We start from the raw sequence: 18,617 nt of genomic DNA, 5'->3' as shown, positions 1-18,617 counted from the left end.
GGATCATGTTTTGAGCTAAGAACACAAGCTTGTGAGATTTGAGCCTAACGGTGTGGTTACATCTTATAACCACTTATTTTTCCTTCTTGTGTGCATTATTCTCTTTCTATGATTGTAATCTTTGATTTGTTTGATTCTTTATGTCCATTATTTTGTGTATTCATGCATTTATATGATTGAGGCCATCATTTTATTAGCTCACTTACCCAAATAGCCTTACCTTTTATCTTCCATTGTTAGCCAAATTTGAGCCTACGATTAACCCACTTGTTCTTAATTTAGCACATTACAAGCCTTAAAGCGAAAAACAATAAATGTCCTTATTTGGATCTTTGATTAGCTTAGGCTAAAGTGTGTGTATCATTCAAGTGTGGGAACCTTGGGACATTGGGTGAACAAAAGGGTAGTTTTGTATTATTACTGTAAATATTGGGAATTGGGTACATGCTCATGTATTGATTAAATGTATAGACCTTATGCATTGGTACTCTTGTATATAGTTTGAAAGAAAGAAAAAAATGAGAAAAACAAAAAAAAATATATGAAAAGTATAGAAAAAAATGGAAAAAGAAAGAAAACGAAAAAGAAAGAAATAAAAAGGGGACAAAATGCCCCAAGGTGAAGCTCAATAAGATCAATGCATATGAGTTGTGAAATGAAAAGAAAATGCATGAGTATGTGAAAAGGTGAAAAATGGGTAGTTAGATTAGAACTTAATTGTATAGGATGTCATAGGTTAGGTGGGAAGTTTAAGCTTATCAAAGATTCAAATTTCAAGCTCACTTGACCAAATATGCATCCTACCTTGACCCTAACCCCATTACAACCAATGAAAAGACCTCATGATACATGTATGCATGCATTGAATAATTGTTGATTGTTAGAAGAAAAACAAATCTTGGAAAGCATGAAATAGAGGAGAATTGAGTGAATCAACCCTAAACACTTGAGCAAATAGAGTGCAAACACATCCGGTGAGGGTTTGATGCTCAATTACATGTTTTCACCTATGATCATCATTCTTCATGCAAGTTTGTAAAAATATTTAATAACTCAATTCAATTGTGGATTAGACTTGCTAGTCCTTAGCCCTTGTGCATATATGTTTCTTGGGAATTGATTTATTTTGACCAAGCACTTGCATTCATTTAGATAGTTGCATATAGGTAGATTGCATTTAGTTAGTTTCCATTGAATAAATGCCATACCCTTACTTCATTCTTGGTTTAAGCATGAGGACATGCTTGGTTTAAGTGTGGGGAGGTTGACAAACCCCAATTTGACGGTTTGTTTTGTATTGATTTTTGGGGATTTTATCACCTTTTACCCACATTTATTCAATGAAATAGCATGGTTTTGTATATTCTCCTTTAATTGTGCTTGAATGTGAAAACATGCTTTTTAGGACTCAAAATAGCTAAATTTAATTCACCTTGATTCTATTAGATGCCTTGATATGTTTTTTAAGTGATTTAAGGTTTAGGAGGCAAAGATTGGATCAAGGGAATGAAGAAAGAAAGCATGAAAAGTTGGAGAACTCATGAAGAAATGGAAGAACCGGAAAGCTGTCAAGCCGACCTCTTCGCACTTAATCGGCCATAACTTGAGCTACAGAGGTCCAAATGATGCGGTTCCAGTTGGGTTGGAAATCTAACATCCGGGGCTTCGAAACGATATAAGATTTGCTATGGTTGAACCACGTATGGTGGCGCGCACGTGCAAAGTACGCGCACGCGCCGTTGCTGCCACCTAGTTCACTTAAAGCAAAACGTGGCCAGCGAATTCTAAAGCCTTGTGGGCCCAATCCAACTCATTTCTGATGCTATTTAAGCCAAGGATTGAAGGGGGAATGAATATACTTTTTTACTTTAGGTGTTAGTTACCAATTAGTTTAGTTTAGCTTTGTAATTAGTTTCTAGAGAGAGAAGCTCTCACTTCTCTCTAGAATTAGGATTAGGCTTAGTTCTTAGATCTAGATTTCAATTCATCTTCTTCTACTTCTATCTTCTCAATTCCTTGTTGTTACATTCATTCTTCTTCCATCCTTTTGTTGTAATTTCCTTTATGTTGTTCTTGCATTTTGTTGTAGATCTACTTTTGTTCCTCCCTTTCTCTTTCAATTCAATTCAAGGTAAATCATAATAATTGTTTTCATTTGATTTGTTGTTGTTTAATTCCTTGCAAATTGAGTAGTGTAGATTTACTTTTCTTGCAATCTTACTATGCTTTCCTTTTATGCCTTCCAAGTGTTTGATGAAATGCTTGGTTGGATTTTAGAGTAGAGTTTTATGTTCTTGGCTTGGAAAGGTAACTTAGGAACTCTTGAGTTACTAATGTCCAAGTAATTGATGATTGGGATTCATTGACTCTAGTTCTCACTAATTGAATTAGTGGAGAGTTAGGACTTATGGACTAGGATTGATATAGCTCATTTGACTTTCCTTTACTACTAGTTAGAGGATGATTTAATGAGATTAATCCTTGCCAATTCTCATATTGTGGTTAGTGATTAGGATAGAGATCTTTGACCACCAACCCTTGCCAAGACCTTTTTAGCCATTAGTTTACTTTCTTACCATTTATCTTTCATGCTTCATATCAAAACCCCAAATATAACTCACAACCAATAACAAGACACTTTATTGTAATTCCTAGGGAGAACGACCCGAGGTTTGAATACTTCGGTTTATAAATTTTAGGGGTTTATTTTAGTAACAAACAACTTTTTGTATGAAAGGATTAGTGATTGGTTTAGAAACTATACTTGCAACGAGATTTCATTTGTGAAATTCTAAACCATCAAAAATCCAATCATCATGACCCCAACATGTGCATCCCATTTATCAGTCATGTATACCCTCGGTCCTTCATCCTTGTATCCAAGGGCAGAGCCGATGGTCTCAGTATTCATAGTGATATGCACACGCTTCACGTAGGAGCGAAGACTACCATCAATGAATCTCAGATTAGCATAAAATTGTCTTACCAACCCTGGGTAAACCATTTTATGAATGAGGAGCAATGTGGACCATTTGAGATTGTCAAACAGAGGATGTAAATTGATCCCTTTGGCAGCCAGAGAATCAAGATTCACCAAGTATGAGGGACACAGATGCCGCTTTTCCAAAACCTCCTGGTGGAATTCATAGAATGCACATGTAGAAAACCTTGAAGGATCAAATGAGAATGTGGTTTATGAAATTTGTTCTTGAAATCTATTGATCCAAGGCTTGCAGGTTCCCTGGTCTCGTGAAACACAAAATCTTTGGTCTTCTGAGAGCTTTTTTCAGATGCATGTGGAGTGGACTTCTTCGGTGGTGATGGAGGGGGTGATGTATGAGATTCCTCTTTCTCTTCTTCCATGCTTGGTTCCTTGTTCTTGTCACTTTTCCTCCTTCTAGAATATTTCTGGGCTATTACTTTGCGCCTCATTAGTTCGGATTTCTTGGTGGGAGGTGAAGGAGAAGATGAAGAAGTGGAGTGAATGTGTATGTGTGTGTGCGTTTGGGGAGTGGAAGGCTTTTGAGAGAGACGAATTCTTTCGCTCTTTCTCGGTGCTGTCTTCTTTTTCATTATGAAGAAGATGAATGGTGATGGAAGTTGAAGAGAAGGCCGAAGGGTGAGGTGAGTGGAGGGAGGTTAGAGGGACATTAAATGTTGATTGGAAAGAGATAGTGGAGGGAGTTAATGACCATCAAGGGCGCGGTTATTAACCAGGGAGGTTTCTAAAAACCGAAAAAGGAGTTTCCTTGAATCAAGAGATTAGTTGGAAGGAAAATATTTGATTTGACACCATGCTTCTTCCAACAAGATTTGATGAGACAACAAAGAGATTGTGATTTAAAAAATGAGAAACTAACAAAACGGTCAGATTGGGTCAAGGAAATTTGGTGGGACCCATGAGAATTAACTTTGGCACTGACTCCCCCTTAATCACAGCCCTTCCAACACATTTATTTTTATCTCGTCCATTCCTACGAGACAAAACTGAGCAGAATCAATATTTCACAAGTTATCAATAGAACATAAATCAAACATTCCCAAACTTTTTCTCAATGTGAAGAATTTGTCTTCATAGAGGGGTTTTGTAAAAATATCAGCAAGTTGGTCTTCAGATTTTACAAATTGAATATCAATAGTACCCTTTTGCACATGTTCTCTAATGAAATGATATTTTTATCTCAATGTGCTTGGTTCTTGAGTGCAAAACAGGATTTTTTGAAATGTTAATAGCACTCATATTGTCACAAAATAAGGGTATACTATTGATCTTTAATTTGTAATCTTCCAACTGCGTTTTTAACCAAATTAATTGTGAACAACATGCAGATGCAAAAATATATTCAGCTTCAGCTGTGGATAGAGCCATTGTGGCTTGCTTTTTGCTTTACCACATGTTGAGTGAGCTTCCAAGGAAGCAACACATGCCGGATGTAATCCGTCTATCCACCCTATCTCCCGCATAATCTGCATCACAAAACCCTACTGCACAAAAGTCATCAGATTTAGGATACCACAAGCCATAATCACTAGTTCCCTTAATGTATCTAATGATGTGCTTAACGGCCGACAGATGGGATTCTTTTGGGTGAGATTGAAACCTTGAACATACACCCACACTTTGAACAATATCCGGTCTAGAGGAGGTAAGGTACATAAGTGAACCTATCATTCTTTTATACCTTGTTTCATCCACATCTTGACCATCATCATCATTTTCAAGTTTTGTGTTAGTATGCATTGGTGTACCATTGGTTTGAAATTTTCTAGGCCAAACTTTTTGATAAGTTCTTTTGCATACTTTCCTTGGTGAATAAAGGTACCACTAGAAGTCTGTTTAATTTGAAGGCCGAGAAAGAAAGTTAGCTCTCCCATTAAACTCATCTCAAACTCACTAGTCATGAGTTTTCCAAACTCTTCACACAAAGATACATTGGCCGATCCAAACACAATGTCATCAACATAAACTTGAACAAGGAGTATATCATCATTAGATGCTTTAATAAATAAAGTAGTATCGGTGGTACCCCTTTGAAATTGATTTTCCAACAAGAAGGCACTAAGCCTTTCATACCAAGCTCTTAGAGCTTGTCTAAGACCATAAAGAGCCTTAGATAGTTTGAAAACATGATTTGGAAACTCTTTATCTTCAAAACCGGGGGGTTGTGCCACATACACTTCTCTATCAATAAAGCCATTAAGGAAAGCACATTTAACATCCATTTGAAACATTTTGAAACCTTTATGGGCAGCATAGGCAAGAGGCAACCTAATTGCTTCTATTCTAGCTACCAGAGCAAAAGACTCATCAAAATCTATACCCTCTTCTTGATCGTAACCTTGGGCCACTAATCTAGCCTTGTTACGAACAACTTGTCCATCCTCACTAAGTTTATTTTTAAACACCCACTTAGTACCCGTAACTTTCTTACCATGCGGATGAGGTACTAGTGTCCAAACCTTATTCTTGTCGAATTGAGCAAGCTCTTCTTGCATTGCTTTGACCCAAGATGGATCTTCAAGAGCTTGTTTGATATTGTTGGGCTCCATTTGTGACAAGAGGGTAAAATTGCTTGGTTCGGATTGCCTTTTGGTGGAGGATCTTATTGTTACTCCTTGAGAGGGATCACCAATTATGAAGTCATGAGGATAACCCCTCATAGACTTCCATTCTCTAGGCTTCCGAAGTGGTGTTGAGCTTTGATGAGTTTCTGGTGGTCTCACTGTTTCAGTTTCTCGTGTCTGCTCAGGAGATAAAATGGAAATGTCTCCTCCAATCTGACGAGACAAAACTGGACTGGTAGATTCCTCATTTTGAGCAGATTTGGGATTTTCTTTACTTGTTCCAGCTTCTTCACCATCTGAATCATTATCTATCACAGCACTGGGAATTAAATTAGAATCACAAAAAGTAACATGTATGGATTTCTCTATGGTTCTATGTTCTTTGAGATAAACTCTATAGGCCTTGCTTGTGGTAGAATATCCAACAAACATTCCTTCATAGGATTTTGGATCAAATTTTCCAAGGTTTTCTTTATTGTTAAGTACAAAGCATTTGCATCCAAAAACATGAAAGTACTTAAGATTTGGAGGGGTTCCTTTCCATAGCTCATAAGGGGTTTTCTTCAACCCTTTTCTAATGATTGTCCTATTCAAAATGTAACAAGCCGTATTCACAGCTTCTGCCCATAAAAATTTAGGAATCTCATTCTCACAAAGCATGGCCCTAGTCATCTCTTGAAGGCTTCTATTCCTTCTCTCAACCACCCCATTTTGTTGAGGTGTTCTAGGGCACGAAAAATTATGAGAAATTCCTAAGTCATTACAGAATTTTTCAAAATCTTGGTTTTCAAATTCTCTTCCGTGATCACTTCTTAAATAGGCAATTTTTAAATCTTTTTCATTTTGAATTTTCTTGCAAAGAGTGGAGAAGGCATGAAAAGCATCATTTTTATGAGCAAGGAAAAGTACCCAACCAAATCTAGAGTAATCATCTACCACTACAAGACCATAGTGTTTACCTCCTAAGCTTTGAGTTCTTGTTGGACCAAAAAGATCAATATGTAACATCTCTAATGGCCTTTTGATTGAAATTCCATCTTTTGGTTTAAAAGAGGATTTTACTTGTTTGTCCAATTGACAAGCATCACAAGTAAGATCCTTATCAAATTTGATATTTGGAATTCCTCTAACCAGATTTTTCTTAACTAGCTTAGAAATTTGATACATGCTTGCATGACCCAACTTTCTATGCCATAGCCATTTTTTAGATTCAAGAGATGTAAAACATGTCACATTTTGTTCTTTCAAGTCTTCAAGAGTCAATCTATACACATTATTGCATCTTTTAGCTTCAAATAAAATATCTCCAGTTTTCTCACAAACAACCAAATATACAAGCTTCCTAAAAATAACTTCAAAGCCCAAATCACACAATTGACTAACACTAAGTAAATTATGTTTCAAACCATTTACAAGAAGGACTTCATTTATACAAGATGAAAAATTTTTACCAACTTTCCCAACAGCCACTATTTTTCCTTTTGCATCATCACCGAAAGTGACAAGTCCTCCATCATATACATCAAGCTTTATGAAGAAGGTTGTCTTTCTGGTCATATGCCTAGAGCATCCGCTATCCATATACCACATATTCTCCTTCCGTTTGGATGCTAAGCACACCTACAAGACAAGCTCAAGTGACCTTAGGTATCCAAATTTTCTTGGATCCTTTCACGTTAAACCATCTCTTATGTCCTAAGCCATTATAATAAAAAACAACCTTGTAAACTTTATCACCTATCATCCTTTCACCAAAAAAACATTGTATGGGAACGTGTCCATTTCGGTTACATAGTCTACAAAATCTTGGAGTTGCTGTTTTGTTAAAGCTTCTTGGGTTTTGAAATCTTGTATCATTCGAAGATGAAGCAATATTTTCAAAATTAGATTTTTCAACAGATTTATGAAACTCCAAGCCAGCTTTATCATAAAGAGGTTTTTGGCAAGCCAAAATTTGATTCAGATTTTCAGAACTTTGTGTAAACTTGGCTAAGTCTTCTTTAAGCCTTTTGACCTCTTTAAGCAAATCTTCATTCCTTCTAAAACAATCAACATATGCAACAACCGAATGGTCACTTTCACAGCTCCTAAGTTGGGCTTTTAACTGCTTATTTTCTTCAACAATATCACAATCAGTTTCGGCCTCCCTTAGCTTTTCTTTTAAAAATCCGTTTTCTGCTTTAAGGATGATAATTTGTTGTTCAAGTTCTTGATTATCCAGCAAAAAGCATCTTATTTTTTCAGAAAGATTATCTATCATAAGTTGAAGAGATTCAGTGTCAGGGTTGGGAACAATTACCTGCTCAACAAGGTCAGCCATAAGGCATGGTTGAGACTTTGTTTCAGATTCCTCATCATCATCATCTGAGTTATTTTCCAAATCTTCCCATGAAGCCATCAGTCCCTTCTTCTTTCCTCTTTTTGGCTTCTCCTCCTTCTTTAACTTGGGACAATCAGATTTGAAATACCCAATTTCCTTGCAGTTGTAACAAGTTACTTTACTAAGGTCTTTCTTCATTTTTCTTGAGCTGCCGCCTTTGTCTTTGAGCTTCACTATTTTCCTGAATTTTTTTGCAAATAACACAAACTCATTTTCAGAAGAGTTATCACTGGATTCATCATCCAGAGGGTTAGTTACAGAAGAAAAAACAATTCCTTTCTTTTTTGAATCTTTTTTCAAATAAGTGTTTTCAAAAGTAAGAAGGTTTCCTCTCAAATCATCACATGTCATGGAATCTAAGCTACTGCTCTCAGAAATAATTAAAGCTTTTGTTTCCCACTCTTTTGTGAGACATCTCAACACTCTCCTCACAAGCACAGAATCAGGATACGTAATTTCCAAAGCATCTAAGCCAACAATGATGATGTTGAATCGTTCGAACAGTTCATCAATGGACTCTCCTTCCTTCATTGCAAACATTTCATATTCTCTGCTCAACATATCTGTCCGAGTCTTCTTTACAATTGTGGTTCTTTCATGAGTGATTTGCAGTTTGTCCCAGATTTCCTTTGCCATTGTGCATCGTGATACCTGTCGGTATTCCTCGAAGCTGATAGCACAGTTGAGCAAGTTGACAGCCTTGTCATTTAGCTCCACCTTCTTTCTATCTTCCTCGGTCCAGCTTGCTTCTGGTTTAAGAGTAACTACTCCTTCAGCACTTGTGTTAGTTGGAAATTGAGGACTTTCCAGGATGATCTTCCAGAGTCTGTAGTCTACTGCTTGCACAAAGATCTTCATTCTTTCTTTTCAATAGGTATAGTTTTTCCCATTGAAAAGAGGCGGTCTGTTGCTTGACTGTCCTTCTGTAAGGTTGTAGGACACCAGATTAGAGCCATTGCTTTCTGCCATTTGGATCTTTTCTCCAAGCTGCAAAGCTTGATTTCTTTGAGACCAAGCTCTGATACCAATTGATGGTTTTCAGTGGCTAAGAGAAGGAGGGTTGAATCTTAGCCTCCTTTTCGCTCAGTAACACTTGCTGGTCTTAGAAATAACTTCAGGAGACTTTTTGATTTATGTCTCGTTCCTAGCCATGAGACTTTTATTTTTGTCTTGTCACTTGGCACGAGACTTTTATTTTTGTCTCGTCACTTGGCACGAGATATTTTTGTTTTAGCTCCTGTGCAGTAGAAATAGAAATGGAGTAGAGAAGAGAGAAAATTACACCCAGATATATCCTAGTTCAGCTGCTAAGTGCAGTGCAGCCTACATCCAGTCTCCATCACAACCATGATAGAATTTCACTATAATCTTCTTGATTACAGACTGTAAAGTGTTAACCCAACTTACAAGGAGATTTTCACAGAATCATGAAATACAACATAGATGAACAAAGGAAATCTAAGGACATCTATGGCTTTTTCTTTTAATTTTGCACTCTCTATCTTTTTCCGCTCTATGGCTTTTTCATTACAAACTTCACTATTTACCTTTTTTCATGAGACTCAAGACATGACAAAATTTAATAGAAAAATACAAAATATAATACATTGAAGGAGAAAAAAATCTGTTAGCTCAGGTAGCTCTGAGAACTCTGTGCCTTGCACTCTCACACTTTCTCCTTGCTTCAACCCTAACTGTTCACCCTTACTTATAGGAAGAACCTTCCAAGGTTGAAACCAAACAAACCAAGCCAACTTCTTCTTCTCCAAGAACAAAATCGGTTCGGCCAGAGAGTGAGAAGAGATAACCCATACAAAATCCAACATGCAATTACCTCTAGTCCTTCCTTGGTCATCACTCTTCATCAATCTGAGCACTCCATCCTTGGCTTGCTCTCCAAGATGGATTTCTGGCCCTTGATGCTTCATGATGATTATGGCTTCTTCTGCTCCACTTTTGCTTTCTCTCTCACGTAGTCACCCTAGCTACCTTCTGTGATGAGTGAACCCAAAAGTAGTGACAAGCCATCCCTCCAAGGATCTTCTCCTTGCTGGCCGAATCTCCTTCAACCACTTTTGGTATGGAAAAGCCAAGATCTCATCACCATATCTTTCCTTTCATGGTTGCAGATCTTAGCCACTACATTTTTTATGTTTTCTTGCCATCATTGTGATGGTCTTTTTACTAGCTCCTTCTTCTTCTTGTTGGTAGCTTGCTAATGCTTCCATGTTTTCTGATGGAAATGACCGAGAGAGAGAAGAAAGAGATGAGAGAGAAGAAATAATTTGGAAGGAAAGCAATTAAATGAGTTAAACAAATTAATTGGACAAAGTTGCTTTTACCTCCCTGAGTAGCGTGTAGTTTTCAATGCCATCAATCATATCAAAGACAATCTCTCTCATGTTTCCAATGCTAGCTAATTAAATTTTGAAATCCATCCCAAGGGAAGGAATGGGATCCGTAAGAAGCAATTTTTGCTTCCTTTCTCAATATGTTTCGGATCAAGTATTGGATCATGTAGCAACAAATATCAACTTGGGCTTGTAGCAATAAAACTCATTCTGGCCCAATTTCTTATTGATTTCGGACCAAGTATGCAAAACAATTTTGGGCTTATGATAATGTTTGAATTCTGCACCAAATAATCACAAATTGCTTCAACCACTTAATATAGGAAACATTAAACAAGGCTGAATTGTTTAAATCATATTGGGCTTGCAATAATTCTGCTTTTATATTCGGCCCAATGATAAAACCTGTATCACAAAATTATTAATTAACATATGTTAAGTAAAAATCAAATTAATAATTTTGTAATTAATTATTTCAATAATGTTTGTTCATCATCAAAGTAAATTTGAGTTTTCCAAACTCATCACCTTTCTTTTCGATAAAGACAATATTGAAATTTAAAGATGGACACCAAATTTTCTGATATTTCAATAGATATTGTTATAGATTAAAATAAAGCACAAAAATATGGATAAAACTAAAAAAATAGATGCATATAGAAAAGGATAATGCTAAAATTCTATGTCATTATGTATGAGAACAATGATTTATTTTTATACCAAATAACAAAAAAGTTAAATTTTATGTTCATTTTTTATTACTTATTTTATTTAACTATAGTTATTTAAATTAGACTTTAAATTTATTGAGTTATGTTTCCTTCCAACAAAAAATATAGTTATGAAGTTATTTTCATTTTTTTGTAGGAGTACATTCATTATATCATTATTTTAATAATTAATATAAATTTTAAAAAATTGAATAAATATATATTTATGTTGATTCTATTTAAGAGTGAATTATATGTACTCCTATAAAAAAAATAGACTTAATTTTTTTTTATAATAAGTAATTCTTCAAACAACTAATTTATAGAAAACTAATATTAATACTTTTTTATTAACAAAACTAAAATAAAATATAAAAATAAATCTTGAATAAAAATAAAAATACAAAATTTTGAATTTCAAAATATAAAATGGTTATATGATAAAAAAATTACTGAAATATAATTTTTGTAAGGTACTCCACGATTGATCTTAGATGGATGAATATTATATGAAAAATAAATTATGATATAAATTGGTACAAAATTACTGTGTAATTTAACAAAAAAATATTGCTCTGTTAAACTATTTTACTTTTATTCTTTCAAAAGCATATCCATCGCAAAAATTCTGCATGAATAATTTACATCCAATAAAATTTTTTTTAATAAAGTAACAGTGAAAGATGTGTAAAAGTTTTTTTATTCAATATAATTGACGGATGTACGGAATTTTTTTTAATAATATACATATTTAAACTATTTTACCTTTATTCTTTGAAAATCCACAACAATGATTTACATCCAATAGAAAACTTTTAATGAAATTGTTGTTTGAAATGGGTGGAAGTTTTTTTTATATTAAGTAACTGACGATTGTACAGGAGAATTTCTTTTAATAACAAACCTCTTTCATCAAGGACAATATTTGATCCGTTACTAAAACCCTGGCCCACAACAACAATAATCTCGGAACTAAGTATAGTTGGCAGAGATAAGATAACTACCTCATCCAACGCCAGTATCATCCCAACAAATCCGGATGACAACAAATCTCAGATTCCGTCAAACCTGCAACAAAGATACGAATAACTGATTTATATAACAAATCACTTAAACAAACTCAATATAAAAGACTAATGAACTACTGATCTAGAGGTACGCAATTCATTCTAATTTCTACTTTAAACTCTCTCACACTTATACTTACTTGAGCGTTGGAGTCCCTTTGCAGGTATCCAACGCCGCCTCCCCACAAGAAGACGACGTTCCACACTCTTTACTCCAAGAAAAGTCAGTTCAAGCGTTAGCTGAGCGGGCTATACCTCGGAGTCTACTTTCACACAGGAACATTTGGCACCCACCGTGGGGCCGTTCGATTTTTTATCTAACCCCACTTTTCCCATATTTCGTATACTCCCTCATTTCCCATTGCAGGATACCACAGATGGCAGACGAGCAAAGCCACGCCCCTTCCTTCAATCAGGCGGAAATTTTGGCTATTAATGAGGCCCTCAGAGCTGAAAACCAGAAAATGGCCGACCTTCTACGACAGATGGGGCATGATCGAAGCAAGGGAGAACACAAAAGTGTCGAGAATAGGGACAACGAAGACGAGCATACCTCGGAAGCCAAACAGACTATTCCCAAAACCACCAATACCAAAAAGAGGACTAATCCATTTGCCAAAGAAGTCATGAGCTTCGAAATGCCCCAAAACTTCACCCTCCCGTCAACTTTAAAGCCCTACAACGGAATAGGAGACCCAAACGTCCACGTCACAAAATTCCAAGCCATGATGTTCATGAACAAGGACTCTGACCAAATCTTATGCCGCACATTCCCAACCTTCCTAGACGGAGCCGCCCTTATTTGGTTTTCCAACCTTCCTGAGGACTCCATCTCTAACTTTGACAAGCTAGCAGATCAGTGCGTCAACCACTTCGCCGCATCCAAGATATACGTTCACAACTCGGACTACCTAAGCACCATTAAGCAAGGACCAAATGAGAGCCTGAAAGATTACATGACCAGATTTGCCGAAGCGACCAATAAAATACCCAACTTAAACCCCGAGGTCCACCTCCACGCCCTCAAGAGCGGACTCCGGCCAGGGAAATTCCAAGAATCCATAGTCATCGCAAAACCAAAAACCCTAGCCGAGTTTCGCGAGAAAGCAACTACCCAGATCGAGGTGGAAGAATTCTGAGCGTTACGAAGAGCAGACAAATCAACCCCAAACAGAGACGAGGAAAGGCGAAGCAGGCAACCGAACAACAGATCAGACACAAAAGCGTTCCGGCTAACACCCAAATTCGACAATTACACTCCCTTCAACACAAAAAGGGAGGACATCATAAAAGATATACTACACTCAAAGCTAATCAAACCCCCTAACAGGGCTGGCACGTACCAAGACCAGCGTCATGTGGACAGATCAAAATACTGTGCTTTCCACCAGAAGTACGGCCACACCACGGACGATTGCGTCATAGCAAAGGATGTCCTCGAAAAGCTCGCCCGCCAAGGGTTGCTGGATAAATACATCGAGACCCGAGGAAGGAAGCAAAGCACAGATGACCACGGCCAACAACCCAAGACAACCGCTAACCCCCGGGACAAGGGGAAAAAGGTAGACAATGATATCAATCCACTGCGCAGAATAATAAACTGCATTTCTGGTGGTTTTGCAGGTGGCGGATGCACAAACTCGGCACGGAAAAGGACATACCGAGCTATGATGACGATAACAGAATCCGCCATGTCCCAACCGACCAATGAGGACAGACCGGAGATCTCATTCTCCCCCAACGACTACAAAGCAAACGACAGAAACTTGGATGACCCGGTCGTCATCACAGCACAAGTCGGAGAACCGTTAGTAAAAAAGATCCTAATAGACCCAGGAAGTAGCGCAGACGTACTTTTCTATTCAACTTTTCAAAAGATGAAGCTCAGCGACAAGAACCTCCAACCATCCTCTGGAGAGCTGGTAGGTTTCTCGGGTGAGCGTGTCTCCATCCGTGGTTATATCTAGTTACAAACCACTTTCGGGGAATACCCCAACAGTAAGACCGTAAATATACAGTATCTTGTGGTAGATTGCAGAAGTCCATATAACATCATTCTAGGCAGACCATCCTTGAATGCATTCAATGCCATTGTTTCCACTGTGCATTTGTGTGTTAAGTTTCTTTCACAGGACAACAAAGTTGTTACTATCCATGGAGACCAGAGAGAGGCTAGACAATGTTACAACGCCAGCCTGAAGAATGAACAGCCAAAACAAACAGAGCAGCAATACATCCAGGCAGTATATAACTCGGATCAGCTGCCTGCCCTGGCTGACCTAGACCCCAGATACAACCATAGCGAGCGACCAATGCCAACAGACGATCTCACAAAGGTACAACTACACAAGGAAGACAAATCCAAATACACATACCTCGGCAGCGCGCTTAAGGAACAAGAGCGGAACCAACTGACCGAACTATTAATAAAAAATGCCGACCTATTCACATGGACCCCAACAGACATGCCAGGAATAGACCCTAACGTCATCTGTCATAGGCTGACCATCAATCCAGCAGTCAAACCCATAGCACAAAAGAAACGACACCTCGACATTGATAAGAGAGCAGCCTCCTTAGAAGAGACTCAGAAGCTACTCAACGCTGGCTTCATCAAAGAACTCAGATACTCCACCTGGTTAGCCAACGTGGTAATGGTAAGAAAGAACAATGGTAAGTGGAGGATGTGTGTGGACTATACAGACCTCAACAAGGCCTGTCCAAAGGACGCATACCCCCTCCCATGCATTGACAAGCTTGTCGACAATTCCTCTGGTTTTCAATGCTTAAGTTTTATGGACGCCTATTCTGGCTATAACCAAATCCTCATGCATAAAACCGACCAAGATAAAACTGCTTTCATTACTGATAACGGAAATTTTTGCTATAAGGTCATGCCATTTGGGCTGAAGAATGCAGGTGCTACTTACCAACGACTAATGGACAAAATTTTCACAAATCAAATCGGACGAAACATAGAAGTCTATGTTGACGATATGGTGGCCAAATCAAAGGACACGTCAAAACACATTGAAGATCTAACAGAGATATTCCAACAACTCCGAAAATACAACATGAAGCTCAACCCAGATAAATGCGCATTCGAAGTACAAAGTGGTAAGTTCCTCGACTTCATGCTCACCTGCCGAGGTATAGAGGCAAACCCAGAAAAATGCCAAGCAATCCTGAATATGCGAAGCCTAAAGACAGTGAAGGAGGTCCAGCAATTAACTGGCCAGCTCGCAGCACTAGCCAGATTCCTACCTCAGACAGCTCACAGATCCCACCATTTTTTCAAAAATCTAAGGAAACGACAGGAGTTCAAATGGACCGAGGATTGTGAAAAGGCCTTCACTGAGCTCAAAGATATACTCTCAGCTCCCCCAATCCTACAAACTCCAGAAACAGGTAAACCACTCTATCTATATTTATCCATTACTAACCATGCTATAAGCCCTGTCTTAGTAACAGAAGCAGCAAGACAACAAAATCCGGTATACTTCGTCAGTAAGTCATTACAGAATGCCGAGGTCCGTTACCCGAAAATAGAGAAACTAGCTCTAGCCCTGATCACGACAGCTAGACGCCTACGACACTACTTCCAAAGTCACACCATCGTGGTCCGAACCAAACAACCTTTAAGACAAATACTGGCAAAACCCGAGCTAGCAGGAAGGCTGATCAAATGGTCGATTGAGCTGTCAGAATACGATATACAATACGAATCCAGAGGAGCCATAAAATCCCAAGCACTAGCCGACTTCATTGCAGAGCTCACTACAGAAGAACAAGACCCCAAAAGCAACACATGGACACTATACGTCGATGGAGCTTCAAACAGCAAAGGCTCCGGAGCAGGAATACTCCTCGAAGACGAACATGGAACACAGTTCGAGCAATCCTTGCAATTCACATTTCACGCAAGCAACAACCAAGCAGAGTATGAAGCTCTAATTGCAGGACTTCGATTAGCCCAAACAATGGGAATAACACATTTAGATGTCAAATGCGACTCTCTGCTGGTAGTACAACAGGTAACAGGTATTTTTCAGATAAAAGACCCGTTATTAGAAAAATACAACATCATTACCAACCACCTTGTCAAATATTTCCAAAAATTCAACATATTTCATATACCCCAGGAACAGAACGACAGAGCAGATATCCTCTCAAAATTAGCCACAACAAGAAGTCAAACCACGCCACCTATTTTATCCCAACTAACACTCGAAGAACCTAGTGTTATATTGAACATTTCACAGGAAGATGACTGGAGATCACCCTTCATCACTTACTTGCAAACAGGGAATATCCCCAACGATGTCCACGACCAACAAAGATTCAAACGAAGAGCGAGTTTCTACACCATGCTCGGAACCGACCTATACAAAAGAGGCTTCACAAGACCATTGCTACGATGTCTAAATACAGCAGACGCCAAACTGGCAATAGATGAAGTCCATGAAGGAGTCTGTGGCACACACATCGGCGGCCGAAGCCTCGCCGCCAAAATCCTCCGAGCCGGCTACTATTGGCCGATGTTACAACAAGACTGCACGAATAAAGTCAAACATTACGACCACTGCCAACGCCACGCACCTATCATCCACAGCCCAGCCGAGCAGTTACACACGTCCGAGATATGCTGGCCATTCAACAAATGGGGGCTGGATATCCTCGGACCATTCCCACCCGCTCTAGGCCAGGTTAAATTTTTAATTGTCGCCATAGATTACTTCACAAAATGGATAGAGGCCGCACCATTGGCAAAAATCACTTCTGAAAAAATGATTTCTTTTGTATGGAAAAATATAATATGCCGTTTTGGTATACCTCAATCCATCATCACCGACAATGGTAGACAATTTATAGATCAGAAATTTACAATTTTTTTACAAAATTTCAAAATAGTTCAACAATTCTCCTCTGTCGAACATCCACAAACTAACGGCCTAGCCGAAGCTGCCAATAAGATTATCTTGCAGGGTCTCAAAAAGAAGCTCGACGACTCAAAAGGAGAATGGGCCGAACTCATCCCAGAGGTGCTATGAAGCTATAACACAACCGAACAATCAACAACAAAGGAAACACCATTCAGGCTCGTCTACGGAAGTGATGCAATGATACCAATTGAAGTATCCCTCTAAAACACCAGAACTACAAACGCAGATGAAAGCAACAACACCCAAAGTAGAAGAACCGAACTAGACCTGATAGAAGAAACTCGGGACATATCCGCATTACAACAAGTAGCGGCAAGACGAGCTATAGCTCGGAAATATAACAAGAGACTCAAACAAAGAACATTCTCGGAAGGAGACCTCGTACTCAGAAAAGTCGAAGACATACGAAAACCACAAGGACATGACAAATTAGGCGCAAACTGGGAAGGACCACTCAGAGTACAGAAAGTCGTCGGTAAAGGCGCATACAAATTACAAAGACTCGACGGAGCTATACTACCAAACACCTGGAATATAGCCTCCCTCAAAATGTACTTCAGCTAGTCTATAAGTCGGGCACGGTGATGCACTCTTTTTCCTACTACCAGATTTTATCCCTAAGGAGGGTTTTTGCTGGAGAGGTTTTAATGAGGCACACCACCCCGCATTCTTTTCAAATCACCCACAGCACAAACTAAAATAAACAACTATTTAGATACTATTCACATTGCTCTGATACACTTAGACTGTCGCAAAACAAACCCAAACATCAAATAAGCTAACCAAAAACCAAAGTCAAACTATACCAAAAGTATGGAATACCAAACATACACAAACCAGTCGATTAGACAAAACGCTATAAGTACAAATTCTCATACTCTACCCAAAATTAACCGATTCTCAAAAGCAAACATCAAAGTACTACTTCATTTTCACAAACAAGACTAGCAGTTCATAACAAAAAGCGATTATAAGTCAGACAAATACACATTACTACCTATTACAACAATCAAACATCAGGGTTTTCCCCCTCACCCTCAACACCATCTTCATCTTCAACCAGCTCATTCCCTACCACGACTTTGCAAGGATCCATTCTCGAAAGATCAGCAGCAGGAGCAAGGAATTTGGCCTGCTCAACAGCCCTCTCGAATCCGGCCGAAAACATTTCCAAACCATGATCTTCCTTCTCCGCCTCAGCCTATTTTTTCTCGGCTCCAAGAACTATCAACCTCGCCTCCAGAGCCACAGTCTTCTTTTTCAGTTCCTTCTCAGCTCTCTCACATGTGGTCAACTTCTCTTGGAGAACATTCACCAAATCAAGAGCATCACGGAGCCTACCAGACTTCTCAACGTTCTCCTGCATAAGCTGAGCCAGAGAAGCCCTATCAAAGGCATCCCGCGCATGTTTCAGCTCCTGCGTCTGACCTATACACATCAAACGAACTCCAAGAACCTGACCAACGAAGACACAATCCCAATCAGATAAACAGTATAGAAACAAACCAAAATACTACATAATACACAAATACCTGCAGATATTGGGCCACCCCGACATCACCAACATCATGAACAACTTTCACATCAGAAGAGTTCTGGGC

At 38.5% G+C, this 18,617-nt stretch overlaps 1 protein-coding gene across 1 annotated transcript in view; it reads left to right on the top strand.

Annotated features, from left to right (window-relative positions):
• LOC148572365 (uncharacterized) overlaps window positions 1–17,124 on the top strand; it is a 33,230-nt gene extending 16,106 nt beyond the window's left edge. Inside the window, exons 4-7 of the mRNA XM_088507472.1 lie at window positions 12,238–12,296; window positions 12,441–13,197; window positions 13,465–13,995; window positions 14,206–17,124. Coding sequence (XP_088363598.1) covers window positions 12,238–12,296; window positions 12,441–13,197; window positions 13,465–13,995; window positions 14,206–17,124 — 4,266 coding nt within the window. The remainder of the gene's footprint in view (window positions 1–12,237; window positions 12,297–12,440; window positions 13,198–13,464; window positions 13,996–14,205) is intronic.
• The last annotated feature ends 1,493 nt before the right edge of the window (window positions 17,125–18,617 follow it).

The sequence above is a fragment of the Arachis ipaensis genome, chromosome B3 (assembly GCF_059453495.1).
Source record: "Arachis ipaensis isolate K30076 ecotype BB chromosome B3, ASM5945349v1, whole genome shotgun sequence".
NCBI lineage: Eukaryota > Viridiplantae > Streptophyta > Magnoliopsida > Fabales > Fabaceae > Arachis > Arachis ipaensis.
The sequence above is the reverse complement of the archived record's forward strand: the minus strand, read 5'-3'. Positions and strand labels throughout refer to the sequence as shown.